The 20366-nt window shown below is 33.0% G+C and overlaps 2 protein-coding genes and 1 non-coding gene across 6 annotated transcripts in view; 2 read left to right on the forward strand and 1 right to left on the reverse strand.

Moving 5' to 3' along the window:
- LOC125858312 (uncharacterized) overlaps window positions 1-13542 on the forward strand; it is a 139470-nt gene extending 125928 nt beyond the window's left edge. The window contains exons 1-5 of one of the 4 annotated variants that reach the window (XM_049538069.1): window positions 6395-6527; window positions 6843-6893; window positions 9227-10002; window positions 10159-10846; window positions 12926-13542. In XM_049538069.1, the coding sequence (XP_049394026.1) occupies window position 6893; window positions 9227-10002; window positions 10159-10846; window positions 12926-13332 (1872 nt within the window). In that variant the 5' untranslated portion in view covers window positions 6395-6527; window positions 6843-6892 and the 3' untranslated portion in view covers window positions 13333-13542. Of the gene's footprint in view, window positions 1-6394; window positions 6528-6609; window positions 6745-6842; window positions 6894-9226; window positions 10847-12925 lie in introns of those variants that run through there. The other 3 variants (XM_049538066.1, XM_049538067.1, XM_049538068.1) reach the window with 3 other exon arrangements.
- TRNAM-CAU (transfer RNA methionine (anticodon CAU)) lies at window positions 6200-6271 on the forward strand. Its single transcript has one exon. It is a non-coding gene; the product is annotated as a tRNA-Met (tRNA).
- Window positions 13543-13765: 223 nt separating the features above from the next.
- Window positions 13766-19124, reverse strand: LOC125858323 (uncharacterized). Its single transcript, XM_049538079.1, has 5 exons — window positions 18802-19124; window positions 18637-18689; window positions 18265-18426; window positions 14503-14604; window positions 13766-13982 (listed from the first exon to the last, which is right to left on the reverse strand). Exons 1-5 carry the CDS (start codon window positions 19010-19012, stop codon window positions 13848-13850), a joined length of 663 nt encoding a protein of 220 aa, XP_049394036.1. The 5' UTR covers window positions 19013-19124; the 3' UTR covers window positions 13766-13847.
- Window positions 19125-20366: the final 1242 nt, after the last annotated feature.

Raw genomic sequence — 20366 nt, forward strand, 5'->3', positions numbered from 1 at the left:
GGGGGGGGGGGGGGGGGGGGGGGGGGGGGGGGGGTGTTTCTGCAAATGGGGGTGTTATTGGAGAAGACAATTGCGGGGGTGGGGGGGGGGGTCATGTGTGGGATTTTATTGATTTAATTTGTTTTTAAAAATTTATTTGGGCAAAAATACACGTGTCATTGAGCCATTGGTTACTTTATATTTTTATTCAAAATTCATTTAATTTGCCACTTTACACGTCATCGCGAGTGTAAACACACACCTGATATATTTTTGTTGATTGGCAAAAAAGTGTCAAAATGACACAACGAAACCCTACATGAGGTGTCTAAAATGAACATCATCCACTTGAGGTGCCTAAGTGAAATTTTGTGCCAAATTTAAGGGGCTACCGATGGGTTAGCCCTAAATATTTTCTATGACTTTGAACAATTTTATCACTTGACTACACATATTCTTTAATAAAATATTTTTATACTTTTTATTGATACTCTTCAACTGTTGTAAAAAATAAATAATAACAAATCGAGGGAATGCGTCGTCGATTTTTTTTTAAAAAATAAATAAATTAAAAATTATAATTTTCACGCGAAAAATCCGACAAACGTCTGTCAATTAAAAAAATTGACGAAGGTTGGTTATCCCTCTATTTTTTGGAGAGATTGACCCTATTCATCGGGTCTGTCTTTTCATTATCTTTAGAAGTGAACTTTAATTAGTATTTTGACATATTTTTTTGTTAAATTAAATGAGAAAAAATTACAAATTGTAATACTTATGGTATAGTCTTACAATATAAATATAAAATAGTATATTGGTGTAATCCAATTTAGTTGCAAGAAAATATCTATTTTTTATCTATTTTGATTTTCCTAACACACAATCTATTAAGATGACAATTAGCTAATTTGGGACGGAGAAAAATATAAATTAAGTGTTCATTTTACACTCGACCATATAAATTTAGATAAAGTTTTGTTTTAAAGTTTAATCGTTGTCTTCTTAAAGGATTTTAGAAGAAAAAATTTGGAGAATATTTTTTTTATTTTTTATAATTTGGTTATTTTTTATCACGAAGTGAGCTAATTCTAAGATCGTTACCGGTCCACACAAAAATCGAAATATGGAGTATAAAAACAATGGATTGTCAACCGAAATAATATAAAATAAAATAATTTGGCATTTTATTTTCAATAAATCAAACCACCTTTTAATGATCAAATGTCTTCTATCTCATGTATAGAGAGCTAGACAGGGAGAAGTTTAGTTTAGTTTTTGATGTAAAGTACTTATATTTAGAGCCCGTTTGAATTGACTTATAAAAATAACTTTCAAGTCAAAAATAAAAAAATTAAATTTAAATGACTTTTAAGTAAAAAAATAAAAAATAGGGGGAGATCTACTTTTGATTTTTGACTTATTTTAAGTCAGTTTTAACCTTATTTGACTTGTTTTAAGTTGTTTTTTATATTTGTCAAACCGTTTCCCAAATCAAAAATTGACTTAAAAATAAATTTAACCAGCTTTTAAGTCAATCCAAACATCATCTTAGTACTTGATAAATGGTCTCAATCCTAAATAAAAAAAGACAGAATAAAAAGCAGTGTAAAACAAAAGATTTCCATTTTCAGAAAATCAGACAAAAAACCTACAAAAAATATGGATGCAACCGTTTCTTACGCAACGTTAGTAAAAGTTTATTATCCTTACCAAACTAAAATAATATACCTGGTCTATAATATATATGGGAGTAGGGACAAACAACATTACTACATAAGTCGTAAAGGTGCGTGAGATGGGGCGCACCGCATCAGTAATATTTTATCTTTAATCATAATTTATACGTTAATTTTTTAATATTCAATTGTTGGACCTTACACTTAATTAATTTTATTTATCTAAGTTTTGATATCACAAAATAAATCTTGTATATTCGTTTTAGAGAAGTCTATACGAGTAAAAAAAGGAATATGTTACTAACAAATTTATATATGTAGATGTTGGTTTAAACACTACTTATAAAATATTAATTCTTCATATTCTTTCTTAATCCTTCCCTCAATTAGTGTGAAATCAAAATCAAGGGATAGGGAGTATAACTAACACGATTCCTCTTGTGTATTCGTTGGCCTAACTTTGACAATTAGGCATGTCTCATAAACAATATGTGACATGTTCCTAGATGGTGGCAAATATAAAATAAATTGACTTTTTATTTTTAATTGTATTACACTAGTTTCCCTTTGTCTTTTATGTACACGATAATGGAAATTAATGTTTAAAGATATATTTTGGCCTTATTTTATTTAACACCTTTCTGCTGGTTTGCCACTTACTAAAAGGAAAAAAATTGACATGACATTTTACCTATAGATTTTGGAATCCCTTTTTGAAAAATAAAAATAGAAATTGCCAAATATTTATTTGGCTAAAGCAATTATCTATTTTTTGAGATATTAGTTTTCAAATTTTAAAATCTGCGTTAAATTTATTTTTGGGTCAAAATATAATCATTAATTGATTCTTTTTAAAATTTTAAAACTTGCCCTAAACTTTTATATTTATATGGAAAAAATCCCTATCTATACTTTAGGTTTGTTTTGCTTTTAAGTTTGTATACTTGATTTGTATAAATTCTTCTTTAGATTTGTAAATCTTTGTCAATATATATGTGGTGTCTCATCTATTACATTGAATGATATTTTCTTGTAGGGTATAAATTTTTCTTCAAATTTGTTAATCATTATCAATATATGAGGTCTCTAATTTCCTATCATTCTTATCGTATTTTTTCTCCACTCATATATAGATTAATTGTAATTTGACAAATTATACTAGCTAGTAATTATGTTATTAATACTTTTTTAGTAAAGTTTGTGTCGTGATTTTAGAATAATGTATTATTACATTCCTCATAAAAATGACAATTTTATGCCGAACTTATTTGAATATAAGATTGTGATTTGAGGCCATGATAATGAATGTCACTAATAAAGGTTGTGCATAATTTGGAATTAGCAAGTATGCTTGTTTCGTACTGTTGGCTATTTTTATAGTTTTAAAATTTAAGGGTATAAGCCATGTTTCATGTTTTTTTTTTTTGAAAAAAAAAAAGAAAAAGTGAAATATGTTTAAAAAAATTCTGGCCAAACACATTTTGAAACTTCACTCAAATATGTTTTTTTCAAAAATATTTGGAAATATATAAGGTGTGTTTGGTAAGGAGAAAGATATTTTAAAATTTTCTCATGTTTGATTAGTCAAAATATTATGAAAAATATTTTCTCTCTAAAAACAAGTTTCTTATTATAAATGAGAAAAATGATTTCATTATAGAAAATATGTTTCATAAGTAACATTTCAAGTTAATTATCTCCTTTCATCCTTCCTATCCACTCAACGCCCCTATATATCCCCATTCATTGGTATACAACTATTTCAGGAGTTAATATCTTAGATGGTCACTCAACTTTGAATAGTTCACTTAGAAAATCACTCAACTTTGAGTTGTTTACTTCGAAAGTCACTCAATTTTATTTTATAACTGATCAAAAGTCACTTAACTATTAATAGTTCACTTAAAAAATCACTTAATTATTGATAGTTTACTTAGAAAGTCACTTTCAACTAATTAAAATTTTGTAATATACAAAATTTTTTTTAACTGTTTTTAAGAAAATTAATAAAATACTTATTTTAATTATTTTATTGAAATATAATTTTTTTTTACCTATTTTTTTTTTAAAAAAAGTATAAAAAAATTGGTACTGTGCTGTGTATTTTTTTATTACTTCTCATGAATTCCAACCTTTTTTTCTTGATCACTTCTTAACATATTTAATTCCAATTATACCACTGCTAAAACAAAAAAGGTTTTTCTCAGGGTCAATTGCTACGGTAGGTTTTTTTAAAACAATATAATTAAATAATTCGGTTTAATAAGATAATTAAAATAAATATCTTATTATTTCTTCAAAAGAATAGTTTAAAATAAAAATTAAATTTCAATAAAATTTTATAAAAAAACTATTTAAATTGATTGTGTGACTTTCTAAGTGAAACATCAATAGTTGAGTGACTTTTGAGTTATAAAACAAAGTTAAGTGACTTTCTAAGCGAACAATTCGAAGTTGAGTGACTTTCTAAGTGAATGACTCAAAGTTGAGTGACCATATGAGATATTAATTCAATATAAGTGGCAAATATATAAAGAATATAAGTTTATATACAATAAAATTGTATTTACACTATAATATTATATTATTTATTTGTCATAGATATATAAAACCCAAACTCATAATTAAACGAAAGTATAATTATAGAGATTACTTATAATAGAACTGGTTTAAGAAACATGTGAAAAATGGAATTTTTTGTTGAATAGAGGAAAAGTTTTCACTGAAGAATTATTCTAAATTATTGTTTTAATTGTTTAAGAAAAACTTTTCTCTACTATATAATGCTCCTAGTCTCCTACTCCATTTAGCTTTAAAATAATAATAGGAGTAATTATTACACTTATTAAAAAATAAATAAAGGCCATTATTAATTATTAATGTTACGTAGCCCGTGTTACCTACTAAAGTATGCCGACCGGCCATGATGACTGAAACCAAAGACTAATTAGTATAATTAGTACTACAACAGCAAAATTAGGGAAAAAACAATTAATTAAGCAAAAGAAAAAAAGGATCAGGAATTTATGTATATTATATATACACTATAATCTTACAATATTTGTTGATCCGTACGTATTTATTGTTATGAGAAGTAATAATGCAACGTATTCCAATTTCTAAACAAGCTACACTACAACAAATAAAATATTTGCCACTATATTTTAGCGGCAATAACAAATATAAGTATTTATAAATAACATTCTATACTTTATATAGATATCGACAAAAATTTTAGCGATTGTGATTTTAATAATATTAGCTAAATGTTACACATCTATTGTCGAATGTCTCTTTTGAAAATTTGCATGCACAAATATTTTAGTATTAAAAAATCCCACTTGCATGCAGCCTAAAATTGTTTTAATTAATGAATCGTGTCAGAACAAGTTATCATTTTCTTTTGTTAGCTTAATTAGGTTTTTTCTATGGTCAATCAAAATTGATCGATGACATTATTGCTATTCATAATTTATTTTATAATATGGTGGTAGATCAGACACCAATACATATTACAGCTAAATTCACCAAGGACAACATATGTGGTCCTGTTGTTTTAGTTTAATGTTGTTCACATTTGTTACCTTAATTTAATTATGAATTAACTATTGTACTATAAAGATAGTGCCATTGTGGTTCGTGCGTACTTCTGCCTTCAAATACGTAGTATACAACTGTCCGCAACTTTCATTTATATGCTTCTTGATTGGTAGGGGTCATTTGGTAGCTAGAGATGGATAAACAAATTAAAAATTATTCAATGAGATAGTTATTCATTATATATATAGAATAATTTATTCTATTATTATGATAAAAATAATGGATTAAATAATTCTCGAACTAACTAGTATATTCCTGCATTTTGTTTCGAAATTTGCACTCTTCTCCTCATATAATTCTTAGGATATTTTTTGCTGTAATAAGAGAGAGTTTGAAGCTGGAGTAGGCACGTTTCCGTTGACATGCTTGCTTCAACAAGGACATGTTTTTTTTTAAAATAATTGTTTTATTTGTTCTACTTTAATTTAATTAGTGTATAATTTTTTTTGAAAATATGAGATCTGTTTTAGCAATGACTTTTACTTTTAAATTCATATTAATTATAGATTTATTATTTTGAATGTCATTTATGTATATTTTGTAACTACACTTTGAGTAAGAAAATAACGATCGATGATGAAAGATACTTTAATTATGGACCTCTTCACATTTGATTTGTGCAAAAAAAAAAAAAAAAAAAAAGAGACATCTACGACCACACAATTATATAGTATAATTTATTACCGCTTGAAATTTATCAAGATTAATAATATTTATCAAATATTTATTTTATTCCAAAAATATTTAAAGACATAATTTTCCATTTAAAAATAAATTTGTGAACAAATATTAAACTCGTTCACAACATAACACGGGGGATTTTTGTAACTAGTAAACATAATAAACCCTTGACTTTAGCTCAATCACATTTCTACTACATATTACTGTAAGGGAAATAATCACTTTTTCTACTAGTAAATTATATTTGTTATTAGTACCAACAAATCAGAGTGGCGCAGCGGAAGCGTGGTGGGCCCATAACCCACAGGTCCCAGGATCGAAACCTGGCTCTGATAAGAGTTGGCTTCTAGCGTTGCAATTTTTTGGGGGTCAAATTTGTATCCTTTACGACGTCGTTTCGTTCTTGCCGAAAATAAAAAAGAGAAAAAAACCAGATGAGATATTACTATAACGAGAAGAAGGAAACTAAACCCTAGCCTCAGAAACTCCAAAATTCCACAAAATCTCGCGATAAATCAAACAGATCTCTCTCTCTCTCTTCTGCAACTTCCGTCTCACCGTTATCTCTCCATTGATAATTCGTCTCTCCAGGTAAGTTTTCTCTCTTATTTCTCGTCTATTTTCTCTCTCTATTTCTGTTTTCCTTCTCTTTCGATTTCTGTTTCGCTGTTAAAAAATGGCAGAAATCAACACCGTACACTCTAGAACTTTCTCATTTCAGCTTGCGAGTTCATCATCAATGATGAATGCAAATAATTGTTTTATCTTTTACCTGGAAATTGAACTACTATCGGATGAAGTTTTAATGGTGATTGTTCAGAAATTAACAGTTTAAAATTGATTTAGTTTACTAATTTATGCTGTATCTTCTCTTTGATTTTTAACTGAAACGCTGTTATTGCTTAGGTTTGTGTAGCATCAGTCCACTGCGAAGCGAATCCCTCCATAACATAACTAGTAAGTCACTGAACTACCTTTTGTTATTTCAATTTGAAAAATCTCTAGAATTATTGTTTAGTTAATTTGAAGTGAGCTTGGTGAGTTATTACTCCAGTTCACTCGTCTTCCTAAAGTTAAAAAATATTCATTTGGGACTTAATAAGGCTTTCATGATTCCTGATTATACTTTTTGTTACAATGTTGTACCTGAGATAAAGTAGAATCAGAAGTGTGTACATCTCTAGCCTTAATGAAGCTAGAGTTTTATATAGGTCTGTCTTCTCTTTTGTTTGTCCCGACTTGGGAAGGGAATGAAGCATGATTACAAACTTCACATAAGCTCAGTAATAAAATTGATTAGTATGATGAAATCTGAAAAAAGAAGAAGAGGGTATTATGTAGTCTAGGAAAAATTAAGGTTGATTATCTTTGTTGGTTTAATTTATCACTAGGTGATACATAATCATTCACTCTAGATTGCTGTTTGAATAAATATATTGCTTGCATCAAGCTTTTAGCTCTATCCATTGATCTTCTAATGGTAGTCAAGTCTAAATTTCTTTGATGTAAGAATATTTTGTCACTTGTTTTCCTTTTTAATTAGAGTTCAAAAGTATTTCTATGTGTGGTAAATGTTGTGTTAGTCAATCTGTATCCATCTAAAAGTGCAAAAACAAAAAAAGTTTCACTTATGAGTAATCATATTTTGGTGTAGGTAAGTTTGTTGGATGTTAATTGTTGTTGCCTGTTACAAAGTCTCTGAGATGGGTTTCCTATCTAGTAAATGCTGGAAGTAGTACAAGAAAGGACATCTCAAAAATCATACGCTACAAATGCTGTTCCTTCCATCCTGTTATTGAGGAATGCAAAAGATATACATATATCCAATCCTAAAAATACTAAAAAAAGGAAGAAAGAAAAAAGAGCTAAAAAAGTTTAGTGTCATACTACAGTAGGTATTATTTATACCGCGCGAAAGAAAGGCACTGCCAAATTGAAACGGAATAAAGTTTGAAGTGATGGATATGTTGCAAGATGAAGAATGAAACGAAGGAAGTATAATGTTCTTATCCAAAAAAAAAAAAGAAAGTAAAATGGTTCATATGGATTTCCAATATACCAAAAGGGATAATTACAACTCTGTACCTAGAAATGACAGACTGCTACCTTTTTTCGGGGGGATGGTTTTTTGTTGAGGATGAATATGTAGAACTGAGAACTTGAATGTCCGTAATTGTCCTTTTCTGTCGAGAAATGCCTCTATGTCGAAGCAGAACAGTCGAAGGGAATAACATGGCTTTTCTTTCCAAGGTCGATTAAGTAAAGGCATCACGTGTTGAATTCAAAAATAAAGCAATCCTATTACAAGGAAGAAAGGACATTGGCATGTTTTCCATGATGTATTACATCCCAGATAATTCATCAAGATTTAATCCAAAAGACTTCTGAATAATTTGTTTTAAAAAATATACAGATGGGATGAGATTATATTTCTTGAGCAAAGAACAAAACCAAATTTGTTCAAATAGTCCGTCCATAGTAACCACATATTTTTTTATTTTTTTTTTGAAACTGGTAACTTATAGTAACCGCATATTAAATGTGATCAAAATCATAATATCTTGTTCTGAGCCCCCATATCATTCAATCCTTGCCTTACCGAATGTCAAATATGGTAATCAAAGCCCTGTTTGATGCTTCCCCTTGTTTTGAAAGATAATCGTTAGAAGATAATTAACCTGTCAAAAAATATGTATGCTTAATTGCACTTCTTTGCCATATAATCAAAAGAAATTTAGTTGATCAGTTTAACAAAATAGAACCTAGTTTTGATTTATGGAGTTTTAATGTAGTTTACTGGTGGTAAAACTGCCGTGTGATTTGCTCGTGCTGTTTTTTCCAATTTAAATGCTGGCAGTTTTTAACACAATGACAATCATTTATAGTTGAGATTTTCAAAAGTATCTTGGTATATGATCTAAAGAAGCCTATCCGTACACATCACTTTTAGCTTTGTTAGTGAATCGAGATACATTATTGTTGCATGAGTTGAAGATGATCGGCATATTAAATAGCATTTTTTGGGGCTTATCATTGAAACCTAAGATAATATATACCTATCTTAGTTGCAGATGACACTTGATCATATCATTGTATTAATTTCAAATCATTAAAGAGATTTCCTGAATGACATTTATGTTTCATTATTGTGCACTGTGTTATAGAATCTTCTTTATCTTAAGAGGGAAAAGAAAACAAAAGGAATAAAGAAAAGCCCATCTTGGCTGATTCAGAAATTTATTTTTTGAGCAGATAGTCAGAAAATTCTCTAACAGATTTTTTATTGACAGTGGTTCGAGAAAAAGACGTCTGTTGGGAATATGCTGAGAAGTTAGACGGGAATAAAGTGAGGTGTAAATTCTGTCTTAGAATTCTAAATGGCGGCATTAGTAGGTTAAAACACCACTTATCCAGACTACCCAGTAAAGGTGTGAATCCATGTACTAAGGTCAGGGATGATGTTACTGACAGGGTAAGGGATATAATAGGATCAAAGGAACCTCCTAGTACTAAAAAGCATAAGCTCATTGAGACAAAAGCTCTTGCAAATATCTCTCCAGAAAAACCGCTTTTATCTGTGGAACCAATAACTCCAATTGCAAGGATTTTTCCACCAATTGGGCAGGCTATTTCTTCATCTGGAAATAACCAAGAAAATGCTGAGAGGAGTATTGCATTGTTCTTTTTTGAGAACAAAATTGACTTTGGTGTAGCAAGATCTTCCTCTTACCATCAAATGATTGAGGCAGTAGGGAAGTGTGGCAGTGGGTTTATAGGTCCTTCTCCTGAAACTCTGAAAGCGACGTGGTTGGAGAGGATCAAGTCTGAAGTAAGTTTACAGTCAAAAGATGTTGAGAAAGAGTGGGCTATGACAGGTTGCACTTTAATTGCAGAAACATGGACGGAGAACAAAATGAAAGCTTTGATCAACTTCTTGGTTTCATCACCCTCAAGGACTTTTTTCTACAAATCTGTAGATGCATCTTCATATTTTAAGAATCTGAAATGCCTCTCTGAGTTGTTTGATTCAATCATCCAAGATTTTGGACCAGAGAATGTTGTACAGGTAATTGTGGATAATACACTTCACTGCACTGGTATAGTGAACCATATTTTGCAGAACTATGGGAATGTTTTTGTGTCCCCTTGTGCTTCACAGTGTATAAATGCAATTTTAGACGAGTTTTCAAAATTAGATTGGGTAAATAGATGCATTTTACAGGCACAATCAATCTCGAAGTTTATATACAACAATTCTCCATTACTTGATCTCATGAAAAAGTTCACTGGAGGACAAGAGATCATTAAGACTGGTATCACGAAGTCTGTATCAAACTTCCTCTCTTTGCAATGTCTATTGAAGTATAGGTCAAGATTGAAAGTTATTTTTAACAGTCCAGAGCTTGCTGCCAATTCTGCTTATACAAACAAATCGCAAAGTGTTAATTGTATCGCTATTCTGGATGACAATGACTTTTGGAGGACAGCTGAAGAGTGTGTTGCTGTTTCTGAACCCTTTCTCAAAGTTATGAGAGAAGTTTCTGGAGGAAAGCAAGCTGTGGGAACTATATATGAACTACTGACCAGAGCAAAGGAATCTATAAGGACATACTATATTATGGATGAAATAAAGTGCAAGACATTTTTAGATATAGTGGATAAGAACTGGAAGAACAACCTCCACTCTCCTCTGCATTCAGCAGCTGCCTTTTTGAATCCTGGCATCCAATATAACCCAGAAGTCAAGTTTCTTGGGTCAATAAAAGAAGATTTTTTCAGAGTGCTGGAGAAGCTGCTACCAACTCCCGAACTGAGGCGAGATATCACTACTCAAATCCTTTTATATACACGGGCATCTGGGATGTTTGGTTGTAATCTGGCGAAGGAAGCAATTGATACTGTTCCTCCAGGTATACTTGAAGCTTTACATTTTTTGCATCCCATTTACATAATAGTGATAATTCTACAAACTTAAAGCAATCCTAAGAAAAATCTTGTCTGTTTATTCTTCTTGAGATAGTAGAAAGGCTGACCAGCATCTTCTACATTAAAGATATCATAGGTCATGTTTATGTTCCTCGTGTCACACCCCTCTTACACATCCATCGGTCCCTCTCCTCGTCAAGACCTGCCTGGAATCAAGGTCATTTTCTCGCAGTTTTTGCTGCCGAGATGAGGTGAGACCTGAACTGTTGACAAGTTAACTTGTCCTTGGATCGTAAGTTCTATATGAGTTCTTTCCTCTGCAAATTCTGCTTGCTGTTCTTCTATTGTTGCCCTAGCATGCTCCAGGTCTATCTCAGGGTCTGAATGGTGGACTGATAATCTCTCTCCACATTTAGCCATGCTTGCTTATTTGTCTTCTCCACCCCGGCTTTCTGGTCTATGCCCCCCCTTCACGAATCCTTCGGGAGTTGATTCTAGGGGAGTTTGATTATGAAATCATGTTAAGTACCAGCGGTCCACTTCACCTCAGTCACGGTGGGCCACCATATTGTGAAAACCTGAAAGCAAACATGTGGCCTGAACTTTTAAGGATTTCGGAGATCCTAAGAGGTATGTCAGGGAAAAACTCTTACATAAATTCCCGCATCTCCTCGTCTGGGGGTACAAACTGGCGTCAACCGAGTGGTCTCATAATTCTAAGAGGCACATAAGGCTGGACGCCTTGAAACCCCATAAGATTAGAAATAGACGAAAAGAAATGTATATCACCTCTTTTGAGGGGAGTGGGACCAATGATATACATGTCTTCTTTCGGTCTACTTATCATCTTAATGGGGCTTCGGGTTGTCCAGCCTTATGTGTGTCTCAGAGTTATGCGAAAACTTGGTCGAAGTTAGCCATTGTCCTCAGTTGAGTTCTGCCCTGACATCCCTCTTAGGAGCTCTGAAATCCTTGAAGTCTTGGGCAAATGTTCTGCTCTCAGTTTTCACAACATCGACCGACCGTGACGCTGGTACTTAACATGGTTTCATATTCAACACTCCCCCCCCCCCCCTCCCCTCCCACCCCCCCACCAGGATCAATGCCCAAAGGATTCGTGAAGATGATAATTAACCAAGCATGATTAGACGTGGATAATGATTACCAGTCAAGGTTCTAGGCTTTAGAGTACTATAGAAGTTGAGTATTCAAACCTTGCTATAGACGAAAGCCTGGTATTTAAGTGAAAAAAGGTTGAAGAGTGGGCCCATTATCTGCTGAGTTTCAAACCTTGGTCCTCAAGGATTGCTACCAGTATTTGTTGTGGTTGCTACCCCTTAAGTTAAGTAAAACCAAACCCTCAGGGGTTGGCCTGCTGGCAATTGACTTGAGCCTTGGGGTTTGCTCCCTTTCAAGGTCTCAAGTTCGAAACCCACTAGGTGCAAACAATTTCTGAGGGCCATCGGACTGGGTAAAACCTGAATTAACCGTGGTGCACTTGCGGGAAACTCCTTGCCGAGGGCCTGTGCACCCCCGGGATTAGTTGGGGCTCAAAGAGACTCGGACACCCAGTGCAAATAAAAAAAAAAGTTAAGTAAAACCATAAGTTGATAAAAAGCAGTTGTACTTGCATGGCAATTCTGCCTCGGAATACATACATATCACTTCCTGCAAGATTAAGTATTCGGGGAAGCATTTAAGTTGGTAGAACTTCTCAAATATATGAAAAATGTATTGCCCCTAAAAGTTGGAAGACAACACTAATGATTGGTATGCATTAACTTGTAATAAGACTTTGGTACTGGCTTAAAACACAGATTAAGTTGAAATTATATCGAGTTGATCTGTAACTATGTGTCTCCTGTGGACTGCATCAATTGCATGGACATTCTACAGCATGTCATAAATAACTTTTAATTCTGTTAATAGTTTTCTATCCTCTCGTTTGCATCTGATAGATTAAAGAAAAATGACTGCTGACAACACATCATGCTTTTCACACTAGGTTTTCTTCATAGCCTAACTAATTTTCAATGGACTAACGCAACAGAAATGCACTGTAGGTATCTGGTGGGAACAGTATGGTGATGCTGCTCCTACATTGCAAAGAGTTGCTATTAAAATACTTAGCCAAGTGTGCAGTACGTTCACTTTTGAGCGACATTGGAGCACATTTCAGCAAATCCATTCTGAGAAGCGCAATAAGATTGATAAGGAAACACTTTTAGACCTTGTTTACATAAATTATAATCTGAAGCTAGCACGGTATTTGGTTTCTAAACCTCCTGAGGAAGATCCTCTCCAACTAGATGACATAGATATGACATCTGAGTGGGTGGAAGAGGCAGAAAATCCTAGTCCAACTCAGTGGCTTGATAGATTTGGTTCGGGTCTGGATGGGAATGACTTGAACACACGACAATTTACTGCTGCAATATTTGGTCCCGGTGACAACATATTTGGTTTGTGATCATGTTGACTGTTCACCCCTTAAATGCACATACACATTTAGTCGACATAACAGTGTCTTGGAATTGTATTTTTCTTTCATGTAAATACCTAGTTAGGGGTGATGTAAATTCCAAATTTCCCTTCGATTGTTCATGTAAAAGGGCAAGCAAGTTTGATGTTCTTATACCGATCTTGATCAGCTTCAAAATTGAATCAGTAGATCCAACCTTCCAATGCATTTACACATGATTAACACAGGTGGTGACTGGTGTGCAATGCTCAGCAATGACAATTGAATATAACTCGACAATTGACATGGAAGAAGAATAATCGCTAACAGCCAAATATGTTTATCGCAATCTGTAGCTATCAGTAACGCCAGACATCACTTATTTAAAAGTTAATAATAGGGCTTATCAGAAAATATATCATCTGCACACAAGTAAATGGCTAAACATACATTTACAATGGAATTATAAGGTTTGAATTATAATGTATTGACACATTCATTACATTACATGCTCAATAAAATTATTATGATGAATTGCCGAGCAATTGAGCTGCTGCCTTATCTTTATCGTTGTCATTCATCAGTAAGGCATCTGCAACACTGTTAGATGAGAATCCCATCTCTTTCAAGAGAGTATATCCCTCCACAAATTCCTTGACCTGAAAGAAAGTTGTTGAAATTGTTTAGAAGAGCTAATGAATGGTCACATTTACTATAGAGACAAGTACTCCTTAATGCTATTGAACAAATTATTATATAACACTTCTCCACTTGACCATGCTGCCATCTCGGTGACAAATTAAAATGTCATGATTTGCTTTTCAGTAACTAAAATTCAAAATTTGTAAACATTACTGTAAATATTTCCAAAATGGTTTTATGATGCAGTTAGTTGTATCATGTTGTACTTTCATGCACTTTCCAGATATGTGAACCCTATTTTCAAAGAAGAATCTAGTCATTTACCGATTTCACTACAAAAATTAGTTAAGTTGATTCCTCAGTGAATAAAATTTGAAATTCGACCAAGGACACGGGATCATAAGAAATGGAAATTCTTGTGGAGAAATGTCTTCACAAAAATTAATTTTAGGTAATTTTGGTAAATAACTAATATGACAATGCTCATAGTGCCACATCCAAACATATATGTAAGAGAAGCATGTAAAGGATATATACCTTGATAGGATTATCTCCATAATTTGCAACTGCTATTGCCACAGCCTCTCTATTGAAACCAGATGTTGCGTATTTGTTCATCATAGGATCTCCAGTGTATCCCTACATTCAAGAAAGAAAAATATATATCCAAGTAAGAAAAGATTCATTCAAATTTCAACAAAAAGACCACAGATCAGAATCACATTGAGTTTCTTAACTGCAGAACATTCAATGTAGTCCACATTCCAAAACTTCTGGGAAAAATATTCTAAAAAAAAGCACATGATGCACTCTTTGGAACCAATGCTTAGTTATTTTTATATATATATCAAACATTTAAGGAAGCTAACTACCTTTGTCCAGAGACTTGATATTTAATATCCTAAAAAATGTCATAAAATAAAGGGCAAAGGGTCAAATATGCCCCTAAACTATTTGAAAAGGTCTAGATATACCCTCCGTTTAAAGTTTGGCTCACTCATGCCCTCGCCGTCCAACTTTTCGTATAAATATGCCCTTATGGGCGTTAGTTGGCCTGCTGGACATATCCAGTTCATTTTCCATTTCTTTAAATGCCACGTGGAATTGCCACCTCATTTTGACTTTACTACATGACATTTATATGAAAATGGAAAGAGATCAATTATGCCCCTAAAAAATTCGAACCCATAAACACCTAATCCGACCCATAAATCAACCCCCTTTTTAAATAAACTACCCTACCTGTTTTCAACAATTTTGTTTAAATTTTTATTTTTTTCGGTAAATCCCGAAAATTTGTAATTGATTAATAAAAAATAGGAAAAATATGAAAAAAATATAAAATTAATGCCAAAAATTCACAAATAAATATTGTAACCTTAAATTCAACAATTTCAACAAATTTTTTAAAGTTTTTTTTTTTTCGGTAAATCCCAAAAATGAGTAATTGATTAATAAAAAATATGAAAAAAAAAAAAAAAATTAACGCCAAAAAATCACAAATAAATACTGTAACCTTAAATTCAAAAATTTCAAGTAACCTTCCTCCCTAATTGCTTGTTTTTCTCTCAAACACCAAATCTCTCCTGCATAACTAAATCCTAATAGCAACTTTTTGCTTTGAATATTACTCATAATTGTGAGTCATCTAGCTATGAAGAGTCAGCTCTTGATCCTGCTTGGCAAACAACCCTGACTCAGAAATTGGCTGCTTTGCATGACAATAATACTTGGTCCATCATACCTTTACCTATTGGTAAGAAAGCAATTGGTTGTAGGTGGATGTATAAGATAATTCAAGTTGATGGAAGTGTGGAAAGATACAAAGCCATGTTTGTAGTGAAAGGGTACACTCAACATCATGACATAGACTACACAGAGACCTTCTCCCAGTTGTTAAAATGACAACTGTGAGGGCATTGATTGCCATTGCTGCAAAGAAACAGTGGGATATATACCAACTTGATGTAAATAGTGCATTTCTCAATGGGGAATCTTAGTAACTCAGTTGGTTGACTACCTGAACTTTCACCTTGTTGGTGAGGGTTTGATTCCCCACATTGTAATCCCCTCTCCATTTCCCCTTCCCCTACCCCCAATTTTATTTTATTTTTTAAAAAAATTATTTAGCTTTTGAAAAATAATCCTTCTCAAAAAAGAAAAGCTTTTGAAAAATAACTTTGGTTACCCCCAAAGACCAAACACCCTAGTTTTTAAAAATAAGCATAGTTGGCCTCCCAAAAGCTTGGTCAAATAGGCTATAAATTATTACAACCAAACATCGGATAAAGTTATACCAAATTATATATTTTTGTAAAACTAAAGTTATACCAAATTATATACATGATTATTTGAATCCACTGTTTGGTTGTAATTGGAATCATGTATAACTTATAGCATGTTTGACCAAGCTTTTGGGAAGCCAAAAGTGTTTATTTTTAAAAAGTGATTGGCCAAGCTTTTGGGAGTAGCAAAAGTTATTTTTCAAAAGCTAAAGAAATAATTTTTCCCCAAAAATACCCTGTACATCACACCAAACAATCCCTAAGAGTTTGATGGATTGCTGACAAAGTTTGATGCATAAAACCTAAAATAAATCTAGAGAACCATTCTCATATGCTATTTTCTGGATTATATGGCTAGAAAGAAATAAGGCTCGCTCTAAAGGAAAAAGGACCGGATATTTTAAAATAAAGATTTCTTGTTTGCATAAATTATATTTTTGGTGTAATAGTAGTATGTTAGATAACCTGGATACATGGATATCTTAAGGGATTACTTGATGTGTTGACGTTTTTTATGTTGTTGGTTTATGTATTTTTGTGTACCATCTTAGTAGTTTATTGGTACCATCCTAATTAGTTGCTAATGTTCTCTTCACTGCTTTCTTCTTCTCTTTTTTACTTGGATTTGTTGCACTTGAGCCGAGAGTCTTTCATAAACAATCTCTCTACCTCCACAAGGTAGGGGTAAGGTTAGCGTACACTCTGCCCTCCCCAGACCCCACTTGTGAGATTTCACAGGGTATGTTGTTGTTATCTTGGTAGTTTATTGATAAAATTTGACCTTATGCAAATTTGGTTGGAGGGATTCAGCTTGAGGATGAAATGTTGTCTACATGTATCATATTAGCAGCTTCTGTGTCATTATCCCCAAGCTTATTGTGGTTAACAGGAACATGATGTTAAGGAAACGATCCTTTACCTGTAGGGTTGCTTATTAACATCACTTCAAACATCTAGAAGTTCAATCCAGAGAAAGAGCCTGAACAGATATTAAACTCACGCCACATTTGTTATTGACTATAGAAAAAAGTGATTGAACTGAATGACTGGCAGTGAGCTGCATCTCAAACTCTTCAGTTTCACTTAATTTTTTTTATAAGAAAACCCTAAATTCTTCAGGTCCATTGCAGACTAGGAATCTTTAAAGACAAGTGTTGGAAGTAATCTCCTACACATTACACAAAATTAAGTGAGTTCCATCTCAATGCTCAAACTACTTTACAGATTTGACCACTCATGCCATATGCCATAATACAGGTGTCCCAGCTCCACAGCTCGTCTATTTCTTTTGCTTGTTGATGAGCTAATTCTCAACGATTTAAGACTGTTGAAGAAAATACATAGCAATAGAGATCTTCCGATTAACATCTTAGTCTTCATGACCCAATCACCATCCTAGCTGGTTAAAAAAAAAGGTTTATGGGTAGAAACCAAACTAGTACTCTCTGATTTTCAATTTACACAACTCTCTTTTCATTTTTGCAAGTTCCAAAATGATTATCGTTCCATGTCTATCCTACTTCCAACAATGCACATCCATTAAACTATACAGATTTTAAACTTTGATGTGATGTTTCTCTCTCAAATGAACTTATCCTATTGTTTATCATTATTTCTTCCACAACCACTACTAATATACATAAGTCAAAATGAATTATCTTAAACACCATGCACAGTCAAGTACCATCATATAAATTGAAATGGAGGGAGCACTTCAGCTAACAATCAACTACACCTCAATTCTAAACTGCGGGTGGGGGCTCTATGAATCTTCTTAAGCCATTTTGCTCTACTCAAGGGTCAAACAAGTGTGGTCCTAGGTGGGTGCATTCCAACAAATTCAGTATTCAAATGATTTATTATATTTAGACATTCTTATTTTACGGTGCGGAATAACCTACACTAATTCTCCATATTTATTCAGATACTGGACATGCTACGCTTTGAGAAACTCATGTAAATAGATTTTACATTTTAGTAGGGCAGTTAACAAGATAACAAAAAATGTAAGTACCATGTTAGTTTGTTCTGGCATTCTAGGTGGAAGATTTTCCAGCCCTAGCCTGCTCCAGTTCTGGCTTTCCTTTTCTGCTTCAGCCAAAATCTTTTTCTCAAGGTCAAAATCAAAGTTGAATGTGCTTCGGGGAATTTCTCCCACTTGTGTTGACAATTGAGGCTGCAATAAACCAAAAAGAACCTATTGTTCACACAAAAGCTTTAAGCTATGCAACTGATACAATACTAAATCAATATACAAAAGAAATATTCAACGAAAGCAAAAATAGAATTGGAGACAGAATTCCTAATTTAAATCTAATTGATTTGTTCATTTTATGGATCCAGTTGTCATTTCTTAAGTTGATGAGCAGAGTTATAGGTTTCGTACCGGAGGTGTAATCCGATATTCGGGTTTAATAGCAACTCTGATGCCAATTCCAGCTGCAAAAGTGGAATTCAACAGGTAAGAGATCAAAATTCCACTAGTTGATAAATTGCAATCCGAACTTATAACCTACAGGTGACATAAATAAGAGATGGATGAAATACATACTGTTTGAAGACGGAGGAGGCGTGTGATGGAAAGGAGGGTTCCGGCCGCCGGAGTGTTGACCAGGCCTTGGATAGAGTCCGGGAGCTTGGCCGTACATTGGATGTGGCTGTGGGTTCGGATGTGGATGTGGAGCTCCGGTAGCTGGCCTGCCGTACATCGGCAATTGTGTATCGTAAGGAGGTCCTGTTCTGTTCCTGAAATCGTATTCCATGGCGTTCACTGATTCCGATCAGAAAAACAGCAGAGTTTGGAAGAGAAAGAAAATGAAACCGATGCCAGAGGAATCTACTGGAACTCGGAGGTTTGATTTCCGGGCTTAACTTGCGGAATGCGGACCTATATCTAAAGGTGGGATTTGCTAATCTATCTTAATTTAGCTCGAGATGTGTTATTACATTTAGGAAAGGGATAGTTTCAACTTTCATAAATATACAATAAAGTAAGTTTAGTAAAAAAATAATAATATATTGACTATTTATTATGGTATATTCGAAAAGTTGAATATAATTTACTTGTACTCGAGCTATACGTTGACTATATATTATGATACATTTACTATAAATAAAGTATACACTAATCATTTAATTCTGACAAATTCAAAATTTCCTTTAAACAGTCTATAATTTTAGATATGAAATACTCTCGATGTTTTTTTAGTTTATAACTTGCTTAAAATGATTCACGTTTGTAGTATATTGAGATTTGAGAAGAAAAAGAAGAAGAGGAAGGGAGAGGGAGATAGAAGAGGGGGAGGAGGAAGAAGAGGAATAGGAAGACGAAGAGGAAGAAGAAGAAGGAAGAAGACGCAGAAGAAGTAGAAGAAGAAAGAAAGTTATGTGGCCATTCTTTTGGGAAAAAATATGTCTGAATGGTCATTTTGTTGGAATTCTTCTCAGACGACGATTCTACACTTTTCTAATGGCTACTAGTTAAACATGGAAGTAGCTACAAATGAAAGAATCTACAAATGATATTTTGGACTTAGGTTATGCAATCATTGGGCCTCAGATTTGGGCCTCAGATGTTTGATTGGATCTATTTTTAAACGACTGGGCTTTAGCATATACACTCTTTTCTAGAACTTAATTAAGACATTTTTTATTATATATTTTCTATATTTATCTCTTAGTTTGTTATAGATAGACCAATTAGAAATAGCCAGTTGTGCAGTTAGTTAGCAAGATACTTGTATAAATATAGGTAAATTGTACAGATAGAGCCGTCAAAATGGGCTTGGCCCGCGAGGCCGGCCCAACCCAACCCTTGAATTAAATGGGGTTGGGCTTAATTTTTTTGGCCCATTTAGGAATGAGGCTTTTTAGCCCAGCCTCGTTTGGCCCGTAGCCTCGTAGGGCCAACCTGCAAGCCTCAGAGGCCAGCCCGTGGGCTATTAATTTTTAAAAATATTTTTTATATATATTTTTAGTAGTGTTTTATTTGTAAAGATTTTATCAATAAATATATTTAAAATATCAATATAAAATGAAGATTATATTTTTTACATATCTTTTACATTTTAGGGTCATTAGCCCACTAAATTTTCTTATTAGCCCAAGTTCATTGCT

Source organism: Solanum stenotomum, chromosome 3 (genome assembly GCF_019186545.1).
Source record: "Solanum stenotomum isolate F172 chromosome 3, ASM1918654v1, whole genome shotgun sequence".
In the NCBI taxonomy this organism is placed as follows: Eukaryota; Viridiplantae; Streptophyta; class Magnoliopsida; order Solanales; family Solanaceae; genus Solanum; species Solanum stenotomum.

Coding starts and splice junctions, on each gene's coding strand:
- LOC125858323 (XM_049538079.1), bottom strand. CDS start 19,012: ATGGAATACGATTTCAGGAACAGAACAGGACCTCCTTACGATACACAA. Junction 18,690..18,801: donor GCCTCCTCCGTCTTCAAACA/GTATGTATTTCA, acceptor CCACTTTTGCAG/CTGGAATTGGCATCAGAGTT. Junction 18,427..18,636: donor AATATCGGATTACACCTCCG/GTACGAAACCTA, acceptor GGTTTATTGCAG/CCTCAATTGTCAACACAAGT.